The 18,971-nt window shown below is 46.2% G+C and overlaps 1 protein-coding gene across 4 annotated transcripts in view; it reads right to left on the bottom strand.

Moving 5' to 3' along the window:
- TPR (translocated promoter region, nuclear basket protein) overlaps positions 1 to 18,971 on the bottom strand; it is a 728,231-nt gene that overhangs the window by 422,909 nt on the left and 286,351 nt on the right. For all 4 annotated transcript variants that reach the window (XM_078642622.1, XM_078642637.1, XM_078642629.1 and 1 more), the window contains exons 28-31: positions 15,142 to 15,279; positions 13,449 to 13,580; positions 7,811 to 7,941; positions 6,489 to 6,699 (exon numbers count right to left, since the gene is read on the bottom strand). In XM_078642622.1, coding sequence (XP_078498748.1) covers positions 6,489 to 6,699; positions 7,811 to 7,941; positions 13,449 to 13,580; positions 15,142 to 15,279 — 612 coding nt within the window. The remainder of the gene's footprint in view (positions 1 to 6,488; positions 6,700 to 7,810; positions 7,942 to 13,448; positions 13,581 to 15,141; positions 15,280 to 18,971) is intronic.

Raw genomic sequence — 18,971 nt, 5'->3', positions numbered from 1 at the left:
AACACCGAAATCCACCACCACAAGACCAGCCAGAGTACGCAACCATCAGGAGGGAAGCGAACAGGACAGCCGAAGAGGGCAGCCACCCAAGGGAGGCGAACACAGAAATGTCAACCAAAGGGGGTGAAGACAGCCGGAGAGCCCAAGCCACCCAAGGGAAGCGCGAGCAGAAGGCCCAACGGAAGAGGCAGGGCCCCCGTAGAGGCAGGGCCCCCGTAGAGGCAGGGCCCCTGTAGAGGCGAACCGAGCCAAAGGCCCAACAGGACAGGCCATCGCAGAACGGGGAGATGTGCGGGTCGTGAAAGAATCTGCGGCTAGAATTGTCTCTGCCAGATACACCATTACCGAAGGTAAGTAATTGGTACATCTGATAGACTACTAGCCACAGATTCCTTAAATGTAGAATAGATACCCTAGCCATACCCAAAGGGTAGGAGGGACTGCGAGGGGAACCCCTCCAGCTCATAGGAACACATAGCCCAAACAAGAGATGCAGCATCCCGGAGGAGCTAAGACGACCCCGCAGGAAGCAAACAGGAGCCAGCAACAGAGGACACCACCCCCAGACCCAGCGAGGGGACCACTGGGCGAGAAGGTGCCTCACAGGAAAATTCAAGAAGAGAGGAGGAGACGGCACACACCGCGGCCGACTGCAGCAGAGCACACCTACCACTACAGTGCACAGCCGGAACCTCCGGTAGAGGCAAACCAAGGGGCACAGGGCCCCTAGAGCACGAGGCCAGCCAAGTTAAAAGATGCCAAGAAAAGGATCCAGAAAAGAAGCGGCCTGGGGCACAACCCGGGACGAACCCGGGGCATTGACTCACTGGACCAGACACAAAAGGAAAACCAGAAAGAAGGCAACAGTGCCAAAACGAGACAGACCAACCGTCCCAGCAACAAGACAGACAGGGTCATCAAGGGAGAGCCCACCGGGGGCAAATCCGAAGGGCTCCCCGGATCTTGAGGCAGAGAAAGAAAAAGAAGAAAGGCCGCCCTAAGCGACATACATTGACCTCGGGGAACCAAGGAACCAGAGAGGGTAGACAATGCCGCACAACGGAGAAAAGGGACTACACAATAGTCAACAAGTACCCCACCTGGGGTAGGACACGTCCCCATACCGTACCAGGGGAAAAAACCTCTTAGGGAGAAGAACCCCACAGCAGAGGAAAAAACCAAACGGCCCGCAGACAGCACCGCAGGAGACTTACCAAGCAGCCAAAGAAAAAGTTGAAGGGCCGAACCAGCAGCCGAAGGCACAGCGAGGACAACTTGACCTCAAATGCCCACTCCAACCAAGATCAGACACATATGTAACCCCGAGGAGTCGAGGGAAGAACAGGAATAAAACCACCACAGGGTCGAAGGGCCAAGGAAGGGCGCCAAGGCAGGCTGCAACCAGAACCAGACTGAAACAAAGACAGCGCCCCAATGGAGCAAGGGATAAACGTCTCCCAAGGAACCCACCAGAACCTACCACAGAACTCACAGAGGAGGAGTGTGAGAAGTTGGCCTGGCATACGCTGTCCACTATTCTAGTGGGCACCTTGCACCAGTCCAAACGACCCTTAATGATGGTAGATTTTGGTAGATTTAAGAAAACCTTTATAGAAAGCTATCCTAGTGGTAGCTGTGGAGAGCAGCCTTCAGGCTAAGTCTTGAAGGAATGTAAAGCAGCTCGTTTTACCAGTCTATAATCTCATGAACGATCAAATGAAATGAGAACGACACCAGGTATATATAAAAATAGATGTATTTATTCTAAACACAATCCTCTAGTCCCTTTATGAGGCTAGAGGCAAAAGTACAATACACAAACTTAATTAGCACACAGTAAATTAGCACAGTATACCTTTTGCCCTAGGTGCCTCACAAACCATATACTAAGAAAGTGGTATAAGTACCTCTGTGAACATAGAGACAAGGCCTAGGGCCTGTAGAACCGCTGGGGCAAACCGGAACCACCCAAGGTAGGGACCCAGGAGACCCACGGGGGACGAGTGCGTATCCACTGACTACATTCTACTCCGAGACCCCAACTTGCACCTGGACAACCAAAACGATCCCAACTCCTCCTCCCTCATTGAGAACATCGCTAACTCAGAACTTAAACAGCTAGTCACCTCTCCCATGCACACTGAAGTACACACACTCAACCACATCTTCGAGGAAACAGCAGCTCCTACAGCAACACCACCAAACTCCCCTGGACCGAAAACCACTGCATCCACTTCTCTTTCAACAAACCCACCGCACACCAGTACATCGACCATTTACTCCACAGAAGTTGGAAGAGTCACAGAAGATCAACTCACCACCTTCCTCAATGACAGATCACCACTGATGTCCTCAGATGTCAATACACTAGCACGCAATCTCCACCAACACCCCTGACCCACCCCTCAAGAAAGCCACTGGCAAACACTTCAAGAAAGCAAGCTGATTCACGCCCGGGCTTCAACAGTCCAGACTCAACTGTAGACTGCTCAAGAAGACATGGAGGAACAAAACCCCGGAAGCCCACGCTGCCTTCAAAGCAGCCAGCACCGCACCACCTCATCAAAACCACAAGGAAGAAGGCCCTCCAAGACAGAATCGTCAACGTACACAATAGCAAAGAACTTTTCAGCATCATCAAGGAGTTCACCAAAACCCAACAGCGAGGCCACAGAACGTCCCACCCTCCCATGACCTCTGCAACAGACTCAGCACCTTCTTCGACCATAAGATCAAAACTATCTATGACAACTTTGACACCCAGGACCACTCCACCGGGCCAGCAACCACCACAACCGACGCCTGACCGACCAACTCTGCACAGCGGTTGCCCACTCACCACGGATGATACCATAAAAACAATGAAAAGCATCTACTCTGAACACCTTCGGACCCCTGCCCACACCGCATCTTCAACAGGGCTGCCTCCACCGAGCTATGCCGAACCATCAACTGCTCCCTTGAGACCGCCACCTTCCCTAAAGACTGGAAACAAGTAGAGATCAACTCCCCCTCCTGAAGAAACCCTCCGCAGACCAGTCGGACCTCAAGAACTTCAGGCCCTGCTACCCTACCCAGCCTAAGTCATCAAAAAAGCCATCAAAGCCCAGCTCGCCGAATATCAAAACCAACCACGTCCTGGGCATCTCCCAATCCGGATTCCAAAGCAATCGTAGCACCGAGACTGCCCTCCTCGCCGCGACAGACTACATCCGCTCCCTTCTCGACCAGGGCGAAATCGCAGCCCCCATCCTACTGAACCTCTCGGCAGCCTTCAACACTGCCTCCTTCCGCACCCTAGTCACATGACTCCGCAACGCTGGTATCCGTGACAAGGTCCTCAATGGGATCCGCTCCTTCCTCACTGGCAGAGCACAACGGGTTAGACTCCCTCCCTCAGCCCCTCCCGCCTCAACATCTACAAGGCCCCCCTCACAGCCATAGTCAGGAACCACGGGATCAGTTTCCTACGCCAACGACCCCAAGCTGATGCTCTCCCTCAACAAAAAAAAAACAAAAAAAACACTGTTGCCAGAAGCAACTTCCACAAAGGAAAGAAAGCGGACTCAGCCTGGATAAAGGACAGCTGCCTGAAGCTCAACTCTGAAAAGACTCAAATCCTCATCCTGAGAGCCTCCCCCTCCACTTGGAACGACTACGGGTGGCCCTCTGCTCTGGGAAGTTTCCCAAACCACACACACAAAACCTCAGCATCATACTGGACTCCTCACTCACAACGGACTACCGGAAAACACTGTCTCCTCAGCCTGCTTAAACACACTCGGTCTGCTTCGAAAGACCTTCAGATGGATCCACACTGAATCCAGAAAGACAATTGCCCATGCCTTCATCAGCAGCCGGCTCGAATACGACAACTATCTCTACGGCGGTGTTACACAAAAACTCCTCAAACGACTCCAGAATTTCCAGAACGCCGCAGCAAGAATGATCATCAACATCCCCTAGCGCATCACATCACTTAACACCTCTGCGACCTCCACAGGCTCCCAGTCAACAGAAGAATAACCTTCAAGCTCCTCACCCAGGCATACAAGGCCATTCACAACGCCAGACCCACATACCTGAATCACTGCCTCACATTCCACATACCCAACAGACACTTCCACAGCACCCAACCTTCCCTGGCTACCATCCCACGCAAGATCAAAACTATAGAAATGTCGTCCTCGTACTTCGCCTCCAAGTCATGGAACACCCCTCCCATCCACCTCAGAAAATCACCTTTACGGACGCAATTCAGGAAGGACCTCAAGACCTGGCTCTTTGGATTAACTCAGTATGTAGTCTGATACGATGTGCCCCCCCCACCCCCCCTTGAGACTCTCACGGTGAGTAGCCATGCTTTACAAACCCTGATAGACTGATTAGGCTAGTTCAACCCCCAAGGTGGACTACCTGATATGAACATGAAAACTAGAGTTCCACCATCTTTATTTTTGGTGGAATTGGGCTCACTGAATCAGGGTTATGCCCACTCCCCACAGAAAATGGTCATATAGTGGGTATAGCACCCTTAAAGGTAAGTAGCCCATTGACTACTATCTGTCACTCCAATTAACGCACCTAAATGGAGTATTTAGGTGGCCCCTGATCTCAGGTACTTGGATTCAATGGATAATACGACAAAGAAGAGCCATGAAAAAATCAAAGAACTGAAGACTGCTGTGAACTTTTAGCGTCAAACCCAGTCTGCCTGCACCAGTCCCGACAATTGTGACAGAGTGACCTGTCCTGCAGCTGAGCATCTGCAAAAAACCCAGGTAGATTGTCATTCCTACACAAATTGCCAGCAATCTCCCTTGGAGCAGAGGAGCTACTCCCCTGCAGTCCGCAGGCACCTAATAAGCTAAGTCCGGTTCATCATGTGGGTGCTCCCAGGTCAGCACGACGCAGCTGCCACCCAAGAAGATGTACCTGTGCTCCTGAAGGTCAGATCCGTCCCCCCACCGAGTGAGAGGACACCAGGACCAACTGAAGCCCGACAGAGTCAATACCCAGGGTACCGGACCTCTTGCACCAACCAAGGCCTGTTCAAGTCCAGTGGGGACTCGAACCGCACCGAGATCGAGCAGTCATCGAGAGATGTCCACACCGCAGAGACCCACATCCATAATGACCCAGCTGTCCTGATTTTTGAAACCTCCACTGGCGAAACCGACAACTGCGAGGGCCTTTAACTCACAGACCCCAACGGATTTATCTACTCTGCATCCGCGCACCCTGGGTTCCCGAGAACCGAATGTGAAGCCTTGCTCCGAGGCCCCTCTGACCCCAAGCCCTCTGTTGAGAGGCTCCAGACTTGTCCACAGTCCACCTATTTTTAGGTGCCCCGTCCCTTCTCTCCAGCAGCATAGCACGCAAAGCTACCAACCCCACCACCTCAGCACCCGGGTGCCCCAAGGCATGCAATGATTAACTGCTGGTGGCACTTTGGACCTTGGCCCCCCTACGATCCTAAGTCCAGAAGGAGACATCCCCCCCTTCCCCAGAAACTGACCATCAATAACTGTATGCCACATATGATTTTGTTAAATTTTGTTTGTTTAAAAAAGTACTTGGTTGTTAACGAGGTTCTTGGTATCAAAATTTATATAAAAATTGGTCTCGGATTTATTCTTGAGTGAGCCTCTCTTATTGCTTCTGTGGGTACAACAGATGCTTAGCACTACCCTCTGATCGGACTAAACTGTTCGCCCACACTACCACAAAAGAGAGCATATAGTGTTATCATTTTTGCCTCTGTAAATCAGTAAGGGTTGCTTGGACTCTCTGCACAGTGTTATCTTGTTTTGGTACACTATATAGAGAACCAGCTTCCTATAACAACCATGACCTACCTCTGGTGCTGGGACCCTCTTTATGGCTCCTATGGTCAAAATAGCCTGCTCTTCCTGTTGTAAGAGGGACTGATTATCATCCATCAGCTGGTCTGAGGATGGTGGTAGGTTTGGCGGGGTTTAAAAAAATGCTAAAGCCTAACCCAGCACTGCACAGTTTTACTACCGGTCTCACGATTCATGAGGGCGCATATACTCCGCAACTTCGAGTCGTTGTAAGAGCCCAGACAGCACAGATACACCTCATGCAGGTCCGTGACCAACATCTATTTTCTGCAGTCGCTGCATGGTTTGAAACTTGTACTTTTAGGTGCGGACCTCGTTCCTTAGCACACTGGAACTCATTTTTAGAAGTGGCAGGAAACATGAAATTCGGTGCAGAGCTCCAGATCAGGGAGGTACGGAGCCAATGCAGAGCCACACAGCACAACGTAGCATGCGGGGGGAAATGCAGACAGATGACATTTTTCAAATCAGTTTATTCACCTGGGGAGCATTCTAAGATGAGGAACCAACAGTTAGAAGAAGCCCTCAGAACCACCTTTATTCTGACTGGGAAGCTTACATTTAAAACCATGCATGCCTCTGTATTTGATAACAATTTAATGAGTGTTATTTAATTGTACTCACCTTATCGTTCTGTACCTTAAGCTCTTCATACTGAGTCTTGTATCTGCGACCTATTTTTTTGACCTGTGTAATGGTCTTGATCTTCTCCTGTATGTCGGTCACTTTGGCTTCGAGCTCCCGCTGAACCTGCTCTTTTTCAGTTTTCACTTTTGTCAGCTCTTCCCTCAAGCTGAGAACTTGACTCTGGGTTGTGTTCAGTGAGGCATTGGACCTAGATGAAAAGAATTGTAGAAACCCATGACTGCAGAACGCATGTGCAACTCCTTCCTTATAAATAAGTCAAGGGGAATTACTGATTTTTGTTAGAAACATGTTACATAACAAACCATTTCTGACAGACCACAGTATTTGGTGTATAGTCTTAAAATTATACTTAATTATAAACTAACATCTTGCATACCACATCAAATCGAAGCAAAATTTGAAGATAATTCTAAAATATATATATATATATATATATATATATGAGAAAGGCGGTTGCCGAAATGCGTCTGTGAGAGTGGTTGCCCAATAAATTTATTGGACATGTCCCCGTGAGTGCTTTGTACTTTTTTGTGCAAAAAGGAGCTTTGTCTCAGTGTGACCTGCGGGGTGCAGTCACCCACTGTTATAGCACCCGACCGCGAGTGAAGGGGAGCAGACGGACAGTGAGCTTCTATATATCTATCTATATCTAAATATATCTATCTATATCTATATATTTATTTATTTTGCCGGGACTCTCCATTCCCGGTTTCAGAGGCCGCCCTGTAGGGTCGGGGGCTCCCCAAACGGAGGTGTTTGGTGATATATATATATATATATATATACATATATATATATATATATATATATATATATGTGTGTGTGTGTGTGTGTGTGTGATTCTGGACATTCTGTAAAAAATAAACAGAAACACATCTGCACCGCAGCTATCTCAAAGAAGAGTAGGTTTCGTGAATTTAACTTTGGTTGTCTGTGTTCTAAGTCAACTTTTTGCCTGCAATTAATGCAACTTAGTAACACCTACATAGGCGAGATTAGCACAGATTTTTGGGAAAGCCGCTAAAAGAATCTGAAATGTACCACATCAGCAGTAAAGCAAACAAAACAGGATGAATGCTATAGAATGTTCACGCACAAAACACGCCACTCAAAAAACAGGAGACCAAAACTATTCTCCATTTGGTGTGAGGTTCATGAACATCACACTTCTCAGATTTTTTAAAGTATTCTCAAATGTAAAAATAAAACAAAAAAAGCTTGCTTGAAGCACACGATCTGCAACATGTCAAAGATTTCTACCACATATTACTTTCTAGTATGAAGCTCGGCATTCTCACCTTGCAATGTCAGCCTTTAACTTGCCAGTTTCTTCGGTCAGCTGCTGTATGCGTTTCACATTCACCTCCTTATCTGAAAGTAGTTTGCGGTACTCTTCCTGATCAGAATCTTTCTGCTGCGTCAGCAGATGCTGGAAAATATATAAAATAGGTTTATTTCAAGAAAAGTAAACTCCATTCTTCTTTACTTTAAGAGACACTGGAAGCTAGGCTCTAAGAACTGAAACATCTCTCACCTACTAAGCTGCACCAAGAAGGTGATGTAAGCCCTAAAGTCAATAATAAAGCTGCTGCATTATTCATATTACTCTGCTAGGAAACAGTCCTAACATGAACCGCAAGGCCATGGTAAAAAAAACAATAGTCACCAAGCTTTTGAACTCCGATAAATAAGTAAGGGACAAAGCCTGAGTATGATCAAGGTTTCAAGCACCTAAAAAATTGGCAATGGGAGGTGCAATTTCAGTACTGCAGCTTGACAGCTCCTGAGCTCAAACGAAGAGAAACTAGATGCACCAATACACCTTGGTGTGCTCCAACCCTTCAACATAATGCACCTTAGCTGCGTTTGAATGCGCTCTAATCGCCTGAAAACTACCCCCACACACCAATGGTTTGAATGCACTCCTTACTCAACAGGAATTAAATGATTTAAAAAGTGGTCTTTAAATTGACAAAAGCCATGTTAAAGGTGAAAACAGTAAATAAATCCATGAAGAGACCTACGCGCAATGACTAACTGGTCCAAACATCATAGAAGCCTCTTCAGAACCACGTTTGTGTTTAGACAGAAATGAGCAACCAACAGTAAGATTTGGCTTATAAGCAGCATGAACCAATCTGTTCTTTTTTGGGAAAAAGGGAAAGATCACTGCATTTCTACATAAAAGAAAAGGAGCTCAGATATCCTCCTCCCTAACATTTTGTTTAGAAGAGGAAGCCTTAAAAAGATCAATGGGCCATGTCTAGCACAGGGGCATTTCTAATAGATTTAAACACCCTGCCTCAGCTACAAGCACTATAAACAAAATGCTGCTAACTGCTACAGAAGTTGAAATGCAACAAACCACACTGCAGGAGCAGACTTTAGGACTTGGCTCCCTTTCCTTTTAAGGGTTAGGCCAAAGAAGAAAGTAAACCAATAGGTAAAGCAGCAAGTAGGCAAAGAGATCTACTGTGTCAGTTTAAGAAAGTGGATTATATGGTGTGGTTGTGAGACCGAACCATGTAATCAGGTTAGAATCTATATCAGGTCCAAATAGGCTTCTTTAAAAAATCATTTAGCTCAGTCATGGGTAGCTGTGCACGGAGCAGTCAGGCCTAGTCAAACACGACACTAAAAACCCAACACCAGATTATAAGAAGAGTGCATTTTTCTCTTGAATTAGGTACCAAAAATATATTGAGTGGGAACTGGAAATATGATTTTTAAAAACTTGAGCAAATTCTATTAAGTTCAATAGGGTAGTATGATGGTCAATCCTCTTTTGGACTGGCCACCACAGGTTGCGAGCCAATTACAATTACGGGGACCACTTAAGGCCAGAGAGACAGGTTACCAGCTGTCAGAGTTCTCACAAAAGATTTTACTGGGATTGCGATTCCAGCAAAAAAACAAACAAAAAAAAAAGTCCTGTTGCCGGGGATGCAGGATGCGGAGAAGATGCTAAGAATACTGAAGATGCTAGAGCTGTGGAAGAGGTGCAGTGATTGAGCAACTCCGGGCTCCAAGAACTTCAGAGGTTGTCTCTGGCCTCAGGAATCTATATCCCACAATATCCAAGTAAAGTCAAGCACAGGTCCAGTTGCCACTAGTCAACTGGTCTCCTTACAGCGGTCTTCAGCGGTTGTCCACAGGTAAGTGTCTCTTGCTGGAGGACCAAGCTCTACGTAGATGGCCATGGGTCCCATGGACTTGGGAATACATCGGGCAGGTCAGGAATGTTTCCGAGCTGGCACATCAGCATCCATGTGATCTAGGGCAGTTGGGCTACCTTCAGCTTTTGTGCCCCTGGTGCTGAACAGGGGGCTAGCCACCTAGCCATTGTAATCACTTCTGTCCTGGCATAAGTGGATCCTTCGTCCACAATGGGCCACTGCAGGGTCAGTCCTCTTTGAGAGTCCTTCGGGTTCAGCTGGTGCAATCCAGTCTTTGGTGCTGCTTCCTTGTTGGGTCCAGGGAGCAGCAGGGCACTCTTCCTTCAGTTCTTGGCACAAGTGGAGCTCTTCTTCCATGAGTGGGCACAACAGTCACAGTCCTCTTTGCCATTCCCTTGAGCTCAGTATGTGCAGTACTTCCTTGGGACAGCCGCTTTGCTGGGACCAGGGAGAAGCAGGGCATTCCTTCGGTCTACTTGCCAGTCCAGCAGTGATCTGAGGACTGTGGGTCTGGGGTGCCACTTTCATGCTATCTTCTTGTTTATGGTAGGGGAGGGCTCAGTAGCCAATCGGGCAATAATTCCCACGAAGATAAGCTTCACACTTTGTGTCATTTTCTGGAAGTGTAGTCCTCCAACAATCCCAGGATACCTCTGTATCCTAACAAAGATGGTGCAAGTCTTCCCTGGTAAGGAGACCTGGGAACACACCCCTGGGGTGCCCCCAGCATAAGGAGCCGCTCCACCTGGAAAACTGGGTCTGCAATAGGTTTTCTCTCTGGAGGAAATGCTAGCCTGTCTCCACAAAGGCAGGCGAAGGAGTGATCCTTTTTGCCACACTGAGGCAGCAACTACCTTGAAACTGAGCAATCTGTGGCCACCACCTGGTAGTCATCCTGCAGGAGGTCACACGTCCTCTTTTCAGTAACTCTTTTTTCCCTGATCCTGGAAGCACACTGCATTTCCTTGCAATGGGACAGCATGGTGTCTTGAGTAACAACTGTTGCAAACAAACAGGAAAGGCTACCAAAGGGTTGGGCAACAAAGTGGTGACTCCCTATTGTCACCTTTCTATTAAAATGTACGTTAAATCCGATCCCAGCAAGGAGTCTGGCTTAATGTAAAGATTAATTTGATCACTTGGAGTATTATTTTTGGTGGTCCCACACAGAAGTTACTCCATTTTGTTGTTTTGGCCAATGAAATTCCATGTTAGCCAGTGGGTCAATCGGCCTTTCAACCGTCAAAAAAGCAATTTCCTGTTTTCACGGTCAGTGCATGTTGAATACAAAAGAAACCCACACTTTTATTTAATATTAAGCACCCGGCCTGGTGGGTTAGCCGGCCTTACCAAAAGTTTGATTACTAATAATAAAAAGTGAAGTTTTTTACCTGGTAAATGGGGTTATTTTACTATGTTGAATAGGCAGGTTTAAAGCTGCCCTACTAGGCTGCAGTGTAGGCATACAGTCATGTTTTCACTTCATCACTGTAGTGGTGGCACAATTAAGGGCTGCAGCCTTACTAGTGCAAAAACAACAAATGATGGACAGAATGCAGAACAATGTCATACAATCACCCTAGTACAGAGATCTGGGCCTAAATCTATTGTTTTTTGCTCACTATGCCATTCCAGTTGGAACCCAGCCATATGCAAATCAGTCTTGACCCTGTGCCCAATGGGAACAGTCCAGCCCGAACTGCCACGCCAGGTCCTCCCTGGACTGGAACCAAGCATCCTAGGGCCAGTTTCAGGGTTTCACCCCTCATCAGCCAGGATAGTTTGACTCCAGTGGCATGGAGAGCAAGGGACCCACATCTGGGTGACAAATGCAAAAACTAAATTTGAAACCTTGTGTTTGCCCAGATGTGGGTCCCTTGTTCACTTTGCCACTGGATTCAAGCTAACTGGCGGATGAAGGCTGTTAGCCCGAAACCGGTCTCAGGATTCTGGTTTCCTATCCGTGGAAGAGATGACTTGGCAGTTTGGGCTGGACTGTTCCCATGAGGCACAGGGTCAAGACTGATTTGCATATAGCCGTGTCTGAACTGGGGTGGCGAAGTGAGCTAAAGAACGATAATGGATTTAACCCAGATCTGCGAATGGGGGTATCTGAAAAATGTCAGTGCTCCGTCCATCTTTTCCTTGTGTTTGCAGCCTATTAGTGGCATTTAACTTTCTAGCCCTGGGTACCTATTATACCATATACTAATAAATTAAAAGAGCCAATGCGATTTTAGCCAATTGTACACATACTTTGGGAGTCAGAGCATATGCACTGGGGCTTGGACGGCAGGGCCCAGTGCAATACAGCGGGGAAAAAAAGCAGCATCAGTCTGACAACTTGAAGGGGCGAGCATACAAAAAGAGGCCATTACCTACAGTCAGAAATTGATACAACAGTCACATTCTGTTTGTGTGTTTTAGAGAAAGGGTGGACTACTGGAGCCGATGCAACAGAGAGCAGTTCAAAAGTGCAGACAATACAATCACTTAAGAGCAATATGCTGGGCAACAGCATATCAAAGTTACATCGCGTCATAACAAAAAAGGGAAATAGAGCTCCTTGCACCTTGGTACAGCCATAATTAGGGTGCAACAGGCCATTCATATCTCTACACCACTGCTGCTGAAAATGCTTACAAGATAAAGAGATCTCAACTCCACAAGTTAGTAAAGTTGGCTAAATTGTCAAACAACATGGCGGCACAAGCTCTGCCACCCAATATGGCTCTATGACGAAGGAAGGCAAGATGTCAAAGGGGCATCTTTTCGTGAAGCTCAATACTCCTGGCCCTGTAACAAGTAGCTTTATAACACCAGCCTTGTGACATGATGGGCTCCAGCCCCCGGTTTAATACAAAAGAGAACTTGAATCGGAGTCTGGAGATAGTCTTCCTTATGGTCACAATTCCTTTAAATAAGGGTGGGAGTGCAAGACTGGAATAGTTCAGCCCTAGACAGCTAACCTTACAGAGGGTAACATGTGTTTGGGAAGGCATTGCACGGTACACAGACTGGATAGGATTAACTTGATTGTGTATGCAGAACTTCTAAGTTTTGGCCACCCTCTGAATGGGCTTAAAACCAAATCTGGAAGGAGCGCTGTGCAGCATGCTGATGCGAGACTACCTATTCATTCATTTGCAGCAACTGGCTTGTCCCAGTTTCCATTTTCAAAGGCTAGCTGGTTGAGAGCACCAGGAAAATTAGAAGCCACATTGCAGGATAACACCAACAGAGAAACCAGGAGTTCCAGGCTCACCATTTTAATAAGTGTTACTAGCCACAGAAGATGTTGCTCGTGAGCAGCTCACAATGTAAGGGTACACTGCTAGACTTCCAGATACAAAATAATCATTAGGAATATTTTCGGTGAGAGAAAACATGCTTTGTCATTTGATAAACATCCATTACTTCCGAACATCCAATCGCAAGACATTTTTTTAATTTATTTGTTTTTAGTTTTATATAGCGAGAAATAGACCCGAAGATATCAGGTGTCGGAGTGCTGTACATGAGCACCAGTATCGTTACAGATGGAAACATATATTTGTTAGTCGCGGGAGATTACGAGATTTGCAAAAAATCACAGGATGTTGAGCATCGTTGCCGAGACTCGAACTCGGTTCCCCAATTTCGAGGTTGACTGCTCTAGCTGTAAGGCTACATCTTCTCTCCAATCACCATTAAATGAACAGAGAGAATGATTTGATCATAGTCAAGTGTATCTGGATAGGGAAGGTCTGCAGGTGCTCACCTGAGTGCGGTTTCTCCATCGTTTAACATCTTCCTCCAGAAGCTTCTTCTCAGCCTGCAGCATGCCACTCTTCTCACTTAGCTCTGCATTGGACTCCTGAAGCGGCAGAATGTTGGACTCCAGCTTACGGACCTGAGAGGGGGGCAAAAAGGGTAATAGGGTAATCTGTCACCACATTGGAGTTCAAAACTATGCATTATAAACGGAGCACAAAAAGATGTCAGAGGTCTTCACAAAGCGCACAGTGGCCAACGTACAAAGTTCAGTTTAACAGCCAAATGAAATTATACACAGTGCAATCCTGGGGCACTTCAGTTGATCCAACTGAATCAATAGGCATGAAAGTAATAATTTTTGAAAGAAAAGCTCAAGAATGCAGCACTGTCCTTGGTGAAGCAAGTCATTTGATATCAATTAAAATATGCTTATTGTGGAGAACATACTCTATTCTTTAGAGTATGTTTCTGATATAGTAAATGCTGGGATAAAAGTTTTGAGCATCAACGAGAGGTGAGCCTAAATGAAGAACTATGAGGGCACTATTTTAAATAAACAGGTTTTACAACACTGCTGGAAGTAACTGCTGAATAGAAATAGTAAAACCGCTAGATCACTTGTAGATGAAATTACCAGAAGCATATTTTTACAAAAAATAAAGATGTTTGCACTACAATTCAAATTGAGTCCAAATTACTTACTGAGCCAACCGCAACTGGAGGACTAACTGAACCAAGCAAACCATCTCGCCCTTTTCAACCAATGTCAGTAGACTATCCAATAAACATTTCCCTTAGTTTATAGGACATGTGGATATTGGGCATCTTAAAACTAGTTCAAGCAAATCATTTAATCATCCCTTAAGGCAATCACTACTAACAGAAGAGAAAACGTGCAGTTTACTGGTGCCCAATCCATCAAACACGTTGCAATGGGTGGCTAGAAGTTCAATATACATTTTCAAAGGCACAGATTCTTTATGTACTAGTTCATGATTTATAGAAATGTAGTAAATTAAGGGACATGAATACCTATTTTGAATTGTGTTGAACAGTTTATCTCCAAGAAGTGTCACTTTATTTAATCCACATACTAGAGGACATCTGTATAGAAACCTTCAAACCACCATTAAAACTATTCCGGAGTTGTGTTTACAAGTATAGACATTTTGAGAATATAGAAGCCCTAGTAATGAGTCTATGATAATCGTGTGTTGAACCAGCCCTTCAGGGCATGGCCGTGCTGGGAGCACCGAGTTTCGGGAAGGGGAGCTTACCTTACACCTCAATTTACCTGTGTTAAGGCAAAATTCAAAGATAAATTAACCAGGAGCATATGTGCATAGGGCGTGGCAGCTTGGGGGTCAACTTGTATTGAATGAATTAAAGTAAATGAAATAAACTAGAGCATACAGGCCTGATATGTTAAGATACTGTACATCATTAAAATATATGCATCCAAAGAACGTAAACCACAATTAAGGTAAAGCATTAAAAATTAGGACTTCAAACAGGTTACTTCGACTAGATATCATTTTGCTGCTCTCTGGAGAACCGTCACTTTCCATGTCTCAGGAAAAGCCCTTTGATAGAACAGTATCAGACCGTACAAAAGAGAAATACTGTGTCCGTGCAGTAAGACAACTTTGGCTATGGTCAGTGACCACATGTGATCACCAGAGAAATTTTAAGCCGACCTTGGCTTGCAGCTGCTGCAGCTCTTGCTCCAACCGCACTTTCTCCTCTCTCAGCATTTTGTTAGTTTCAATCAACACATTCATGGACTCTGTCTTCTTCATTAGGGATTCATGCTGCGCCATAGTTTTAGCTGTGACCTGGAATGCAAAACATTTACTTCAATGATTTATAAACCAGCAAATACAGGAGTGATATGGTCTCACAAAACAGAAGGCAACGAAATCTACACAGCACAAAGTCAAAAATCATAATCACTGACAATTTGAACCTCAATTAATATCCAAGGCTGGACTTGGAGCTTAACGCAGTTCTGGAAAATGGTGTAACCTCAGTCTCATGTTGCAGCAGGTCAGCAAGAACATCTCTGGGTTAATAAATACAAAAATACAAAAAGCTGTTGGGGAGTTTTTATAAATAAACATTGAAATCTTTGAAAGAAAAGAAACTACTAATAGCTACAGTTTCAGAGACAGTTGCAAAGTGAAACTCTTAAAACAGTGCAACACGCCATTCTAGCAGAGCTGCTTTTGGGACTGGATAGTTATAGGATCCACAAACAGTCCGCTTTGAAATCAACCCCCTCTTCCAGTTTATCACTTGTCGTTGCTAGACGTGGGTGACCGGCAAAAGTAGCTGGGGGACTATGGATGGGGCTTGGAGACAGATGAGCAAAGTATCCCACAACAAAGACCCTCATGAGCCACCTACAATGACACAGATCTTTGGGGAGAATAGTTTGGGAGGGGAAAACCCAGACTCAAAAGGACTGCAGTTCTCCACATCCAGCCAATGAACCCCGCTATGGTGGTGAGAGAGGAGACCAAGCCATGGATGCCAGACTCCAGTGTGTCTCACTGTAGAAACGGTTTCCCACACAACTGATTGATCTTGTATCACTACTGAGGAAGGCATAGAAAATTTCCTTGCCAGTTACATCACCATAATGCCAGAGATTGAAAACAAATATGAAAGATGACTAGCTGGATGGTACCACCGGTGTTGCAAACAATAATATGCGAGGGATCAGGCATGTAACTAGCGGTGGGCATAGAATTCCACTCCACCGGCAGAGTTCTTGGCATTTTGCCCACTCTGCACAGGAGTTCCAAAAAACCGCAAGAAGTGACACGGAGCAGAGCTTTTTCCCTCTAGCAGCTCGCCAACCTTAAGTTGCCGAGCACTTCAGAGAAAATATTGCGCGCCAGACCTCCTCCCAGGTGAGAGTTCTCAACGCGGGCGATGGCTTTGAGAAATCTGCCACTCGCATTGAGGAGGCGGACACTCAAGTAGAATGTCTACTTGAACAGAAGGAAGCAGCAGCCCCCTCTGGTGCGACGTGTAGTGCTGTTTGTGCTGATTTTAGTATGCGGGACAAACCCCCAGGACTAAAAAGGGGTGTGAGCAGCGCGATCAGACTCTGCCATTGGCAAACTCCACGGAGCGCAGCAGAGTTTTTCCGGCACTTCCGCTGAGTAAAACTCCGCGAGCTCCAACAACCCGACTTGTAACTAGGAGGAGCTTTAATCACAGAGTAAGCAAAAGTACATAAAGACATTTTTGTATAGGGTTATTTTATGTAGGTGCAATGTAATTAATCTAAATGAACTTCACCCACATTTTCCGAATTCTCCTTAAAGTCTGGCCTTGATCGGGCACTCTGGGGCCTATTTTGACGTCCCTTTCCAAGATTTTATATAGAAGCATGACTAATTGCAAGGGATACTATAAGAAACTGGAATTTTATTGCATTGCTTGCCACCTTTGGAGGTACTAGATGCTGGTTTTTGACTGACAGTGCACTGAGGAATGCTAACCAGACCTCAGTGCCACTCCTTTTTTCCCCTGAAACAAGTAAAGTCTAATTTTAACCTTTTAATGACTTTAGCAACTATGCAAGTCCCTAGTAAATGGCACCCCTGGTACCTAGGGAATAAGTATTAAAGAGTGTCCCCAAGGGCCACAGAATGTCTTATGCCACCCTAAGGGACTCCCACTCAAATTGCATGCAGACTCTGTCATGGTGCAAACCATGAGTGAAAACACAACATGGTACACTCACTGTGTGCCATGCCAAAGTCTCTGCATGTAGTATATGTAAGTCAACCCTACAGCAGGTCTTGCAGCCCCAAGACGGGGTGCCTTATATTACATGCAAAAGGTTGGCTGCACAGAAAATACTGGTATTTGGTATCAAATCCGTTGTCTTAATAAATCTAGTACTGGCATCAGATTTATTATGACATATATCCAGAGGGCACCTTGGAGGTACCCCCCTCAAACCATACTAGTCTTCTAATGTGCTGGCTGACTGGATCCTTCCAGCCTGCCAAGACAGATGTGTTTCTGATCCCCCTGCCTGTTAAAGCCCATGCTCTTATGAGGTCAGGAACAATGCCTGCTCTGGTAGGAGAGGTCATCACCTTCACCAGAAGAATGGCTAGTGAACCCGCATACCAAAACCAGAAGTTTCAAAGCCACTGCCGCCTTTGCTATGCGACCCAGATGTCCCCCAGACCTGTGAAAGCCACCCCTATCTTGAGGCCCATTTGGCACCATGACAGGTGGGAAATAAGCTACACAAGTAGGTGTGGTGCACTACCAGGTCAGTCACACCCCTAAGGTGGGCTGCCTGATGTGCTCCACGAAAGTATTCCACAGTCTTGATTTTGGTGGAATTAGGAACTCTGGGATAGGGTTACGCCCACTCTCCACAGGAAGTGGTCATATTGGGGGCGTAGTGACCCCAAGGATAAGTAGTCCATTGGCCGCTACCCTCCTCACCCCTATATTCAGTATTTAGATACCCCGCCCTCCCCCTGACTCCAGGAAACCAGAACAACCTGACAAAAGAGGGCCCACGAAGAGCAGAAGAAGAGAGAACTGCAGACTACTGGCCGACTTTATAATTCCAGCACTGTTCACCCCAATGCATTTTGGTAAAAGCAGTTTGTTTACTTCAAAGTTGCTGTCGTTTTTCGTCGAAGTTGGGAGGTCACTGTGCTCCTGGAGGTCAGATCAGTCTCCCCACCAAGTGTGATGATGCCAGGACCAACCGGAGCCACCCTGCACCAATACCCAGGGCACAGGACCTCTTGCAACAACCAGAGCTTGTTTGAGTCCAATCCAGACTCGAACACTGAAATAAACGGCCAGCCGATGAGGGGTATCAGCATCACAGAGGATATCACAGAGAGGGGCCAAGCTGTCCTGTTTGGCCCCCTCTGCAGGTCCAACCGAGAATCGGGAGTGCCTTTCACACACGGGCCTAGACTACCAAAAACCCTCTGCACCAGAGATCCTTGGCCTGAGTCCAGGACAACAGCCAATGACCTACTTCAACGCTACAGGAAAACACACAACAGCAGTTTAGAGTCATTAAATGTTCAACAGAAAAGGAGAATTGGAGTAGGGAATATCTATGGTTTAGTGGAGGACCACTTGTGGGACACAGAGGTAGGGGGAGAAGTTATACAAGGAGACTGGTTGCCCAGGGTTAATTTTACACCGCTCATTCAAGCGCAGCACCAGAAGTACACAAAAACATCTCATTAATAGACAACACTTCGAAATGGAAGGCAAATAAAATGACAGTAACATTACTTTGCGACAATAAATCTGCTACGAGTTCCTCTGCATCAAAATGTATTAAGCCAAATCTACACAATTCTTTTCCATGCTCTAACTTCAAACCAAATCAGTATTCAAGGCCAAGCCTCAACCTGCTACTATTTAACCTTTCCGGTAGCCGTAACACTAGCTATTACTTACACATCTCCCACCCCTAAAACTCTACCTCGCCTTAACTACAACAAAAACAAGGCATCTAGGG

Source organism: Lissotriton helveticus, chromosome 1_1 (genome assembly GCF_964261635.1).
Source record: "Lissotriton helveticus chromosome 1_1, aLisHel1.1, whole genome shotgun sequence".
Classification (NCBI taxonomy): Eukaryota; Metazoa; Chordata; class Amphibia; order Caudata; family Salamandridae; genus Lissotriton; species Lissotriton helveticus.
The sequence above is the reverse complement of the archived record's forward strand: the minus strand, read 5'-3'. Positions and strand labels throughout refer to the sequence as shown.